General features: G+C 36.3%; 1 protein-coding gene across 1 annotated transcript in view; it reads left to right on the top strand.

The window, feature by feature from the left end:
- Nucleotides 1–2,707: 2,707 nt before the first annotated feature.
- The window catches only part of LOC115300965 (olfactory receptor 4F3/4F16/4F29-like), a 25,735-nt gene continuing 25,301 nt past the window's right edge, over nt 2,708–3,141 (top strand). Inside the window, 1 exon segment of the mRNA XM_029950580.1 lies at nt 2,708–3,043. Coding sequence (XP_029806440.1) covers nt 2,708–3,043 — 336 coding nt within the window.

Raw genomic sequence — 3,141 nt, 5'->3', positions numbered from 1 at the left:
ATTTCTTGTTTGTCAATCACTGTGACTTTTTATGAATAAATGGCCCTTGACTTTGGTGAATCTTTTACTAGCGCCAAAACTTTGGTGGATTTTCCCCCTTATTTTAAACAGTAACCACCTCTTTCTTCCCTTAAACTTGTACACTAGTATGTAGGTTTAGTCTTGGCTCTGTCACTAGTAGCTATAAAACCTTGGGTAAGTTAATCTATATATGTATTAAATGTTTATGCGGGTGGGATAAAATATTCTTCTGAGTAAAATGGGATTCTTTTCTTTCCAGGTTTATTGAAATACATTGACCTGTAACATGTTCCAGTTTAAGGTGTACATTTTTTTTTTGCATTTGTGGCTAAAATTTACAACAGTAATCATTGTTTTAGATCATGCACAATCATGCCTATTTGCTTGATGTAGTCAAAACAGCACTGGATTTGGCATCAGAAGGCCTGGTATTTGGTGTCAAACTATGTAACTATGCTTTTAGGTAAGTTACTAACTTCTTGGGATTTGAGATTTTTCACCTATGAGTGAAAATAATTCTATATGATATATCCACCCCTATAGATAATTACAAGCACCAAATGTGTGAAAGTACTTAGTAAATATGTGCCATGAAAATATTGTATGCTTTTCCAGTTCTAAGATTCCATCATTAAATATTTTAGAAACTTTTAAAAAATTGTGAAATAATCTGTAACTTCTTTTTTGACTTCAATGATGGCATGGAAGATGACTACTTATATTATGAAGGCTGGAATATAGAAACTATGTAAATTCTCTGATATGTTGCTGCTACTGGAACTGTTCCCCACTCCTCTCCTGCCTTGCCTTTCTTTTCATTTCAGGTGCTTCTTCTCATTTTCTAAAACCTCATTAAGTTAAATCATGAGCCATTATAAGACTTGAAATGCGGCTTCCCTACTCCCAAATAGAAATTAATAGCAAGAATACCAGGCATTCCTTTGGGAGTGATTGGGAAATACGTTAATGCTTAGTTTTGAATTTGGAGACTTCCTTTATGGATGCTGGAATTAATGGAAAAGTATGGCAGATGAGGAAAACGGAAGCTGACAAATTATGGACTTGAGAAAGTGGTTTTACCTCAGAGAAGTTTTATTAACTAAATAATCAAGAAACCCTTGCTACTTGTTTTTTATTTTAGGAAACACAAGAACCAGAAGAAATGGTCGTTTTTTTTCTTCAAATGTATAATATATTTGAGGAGAGAAAATATAAAAATGAAACCATTGAGGGGGCACCCTGGGTCAGTGGGGAACCCTGGGTAGCTCAGTCAGTTAAGAGTCTGACTTTGGGTCAGGTCATGAACTAATGGTTCATGAGTTCAATCTCGATATTGGGCTCTGTTTTGCTGGCTCTGAGTCCACTTTGGATCATCTGTCCTTCTCCCTATCTGCCCCTTCCTTGCTTACACTCTCTCTCTCAAAAATAAATAAATCATTAAAAAAATTGAAACCATTGAGGAATATGGTTAGTAGCAAAGGATTTGCTCTAAATGAAAGAGCGGTTATTATCTCTTCTCAAAAAACTTTCATTTCTCCTCTTAGCTTATTAAGCTCCTACTATTCTTACAAAACTCACAACAACTTTCTCCTTTGTAAAGCTGTCTCTGATTTCAGTCTTACGTGTCCTTCTCTGCCAACAGTAGAACTCTGGAATGTCTCCTATTTTGCTGTATGTTGTGCTTTACTTTTAGTCTGGTGAATTATTATTTTTTTCAATTAAAATTTAAGTTTCCTGAATCTCTGGGAATATGAGAGAAAAGACATTTATATAAAGTGTAGTTACTAGGAAAAGTTTCATAGAGGAAATGGGATTTTGATTTACCTTTAAGGGATGAGTAGGGTTTGGAAATGTTGTATATTGTAGTATCCTCTACATAACCACTCGCTAGAGGAGGCTATAGAGCACATGTAATGTGGCTAATGCAACCAAGGAAATAGATTTTTAACTTCCTTTAATAACTATATAGAACTAGTGGCTACTGTTTTGGAATGAGTAGATCTAGGTTTGGCATATCTCTTCTCACTTTATGATTTTTCTAGGGTATGGAGTCTGATGTCATATGTAGACTAGAAAATCTGGATTCTCTGTAACTAGTTGTTTGTTTCTCACTGGACTACTGTTTTCTCATTTGAAAATGATTAGCGTGGTATAGGTAATCATTAATGAGGATGTGTAGATGATCATTTTTAATGACACCATGGAATTTGCTTGGGATTCTCTCTCTCTCCACCCCTCCTCCTCTCATGCTGTCTCTGTCTCTCTCAAAATAAATACATAAACTAAAAAACTAAAAAAATATTACCAGTGCATTCTGGCAAATGCAGTCTTCACCTCTTCTTTCTTTTTCTGTTTGTGTTGCATTGCGCCACCCTCCCAGCCCCTTGCAATTCGTGCTATACACATATATGTTACTATATTTGCTATATTTTATTGTTCATAGATCATAGTCCTAGAAGCCATTTTGATAGGGATATTGCATGTGGAAGTGACTCAACTGCTTTAGGTGACCCCAGGTAGAATGCATATTTAATAATGAGCCTGAGAAGGAATTGAGGGGACATATTGTTTTCATAATGTGAATATTCTTGATTAATGAATCATTTTAATGTAGAACTTTATTAACATTCTCACTTTAATTTGTTTTTATTTCCTTTTACCTGGAAGCATTCTAGCTGATGAATCAATGGATGGAGCGAATGACTCTGTGGTGTCAGAGTTTGTGTTCCTGGGACTCACCAATTCCTGGAAGATCCAACTTCTCCTCTTTGTGTTCTCCTCCACGTTTTATGTGGCAAGCATGATGGGAAACTCCCTCATTATGCTCACTGTGACTTCTGACCCTCACTTACACTCCCCCATGTACTTTTTGTTGGCCAACCTTTCCTTCATTGACCTGGGAGTTTCTTCTGTCATTTCTCCCAGGATGATTTATGACCTTTTCAGAAAGCGTAAAAACATCTCCTTTGGTGGCTGCATCGCTCAGATCTTCTTTATCCACGTCATTGGTGGTGTGGAGATGGTGCTGCTCATTGCCATGGCCTTTGACAGATATGTTGCCATATGTAAGCCTCTGCACTATTTGACTGTTATGAACCGAAAAATGTGTATTTTGCTTTC

This window comes from Suricata suricatta, chromosome 9 (assembly GCF_006229205.1).
Source record: "Suricata suricatta isolate VVHF042 chromosome 9, meerkat_22Aug2017_6uvM2_HiC, whole genome shotgun sequence".
NCBI classification, from domain to species: Eukaryota; Metazoa; Chordata; class Mammalia; order Carnivora; family Herpestidae; genus Suricata; species Suricata suricatta.
Note: the sequence above shows the minus strand (reverse complement) of the source record. Positions and strands in the feature narration are given on the sequence as shown.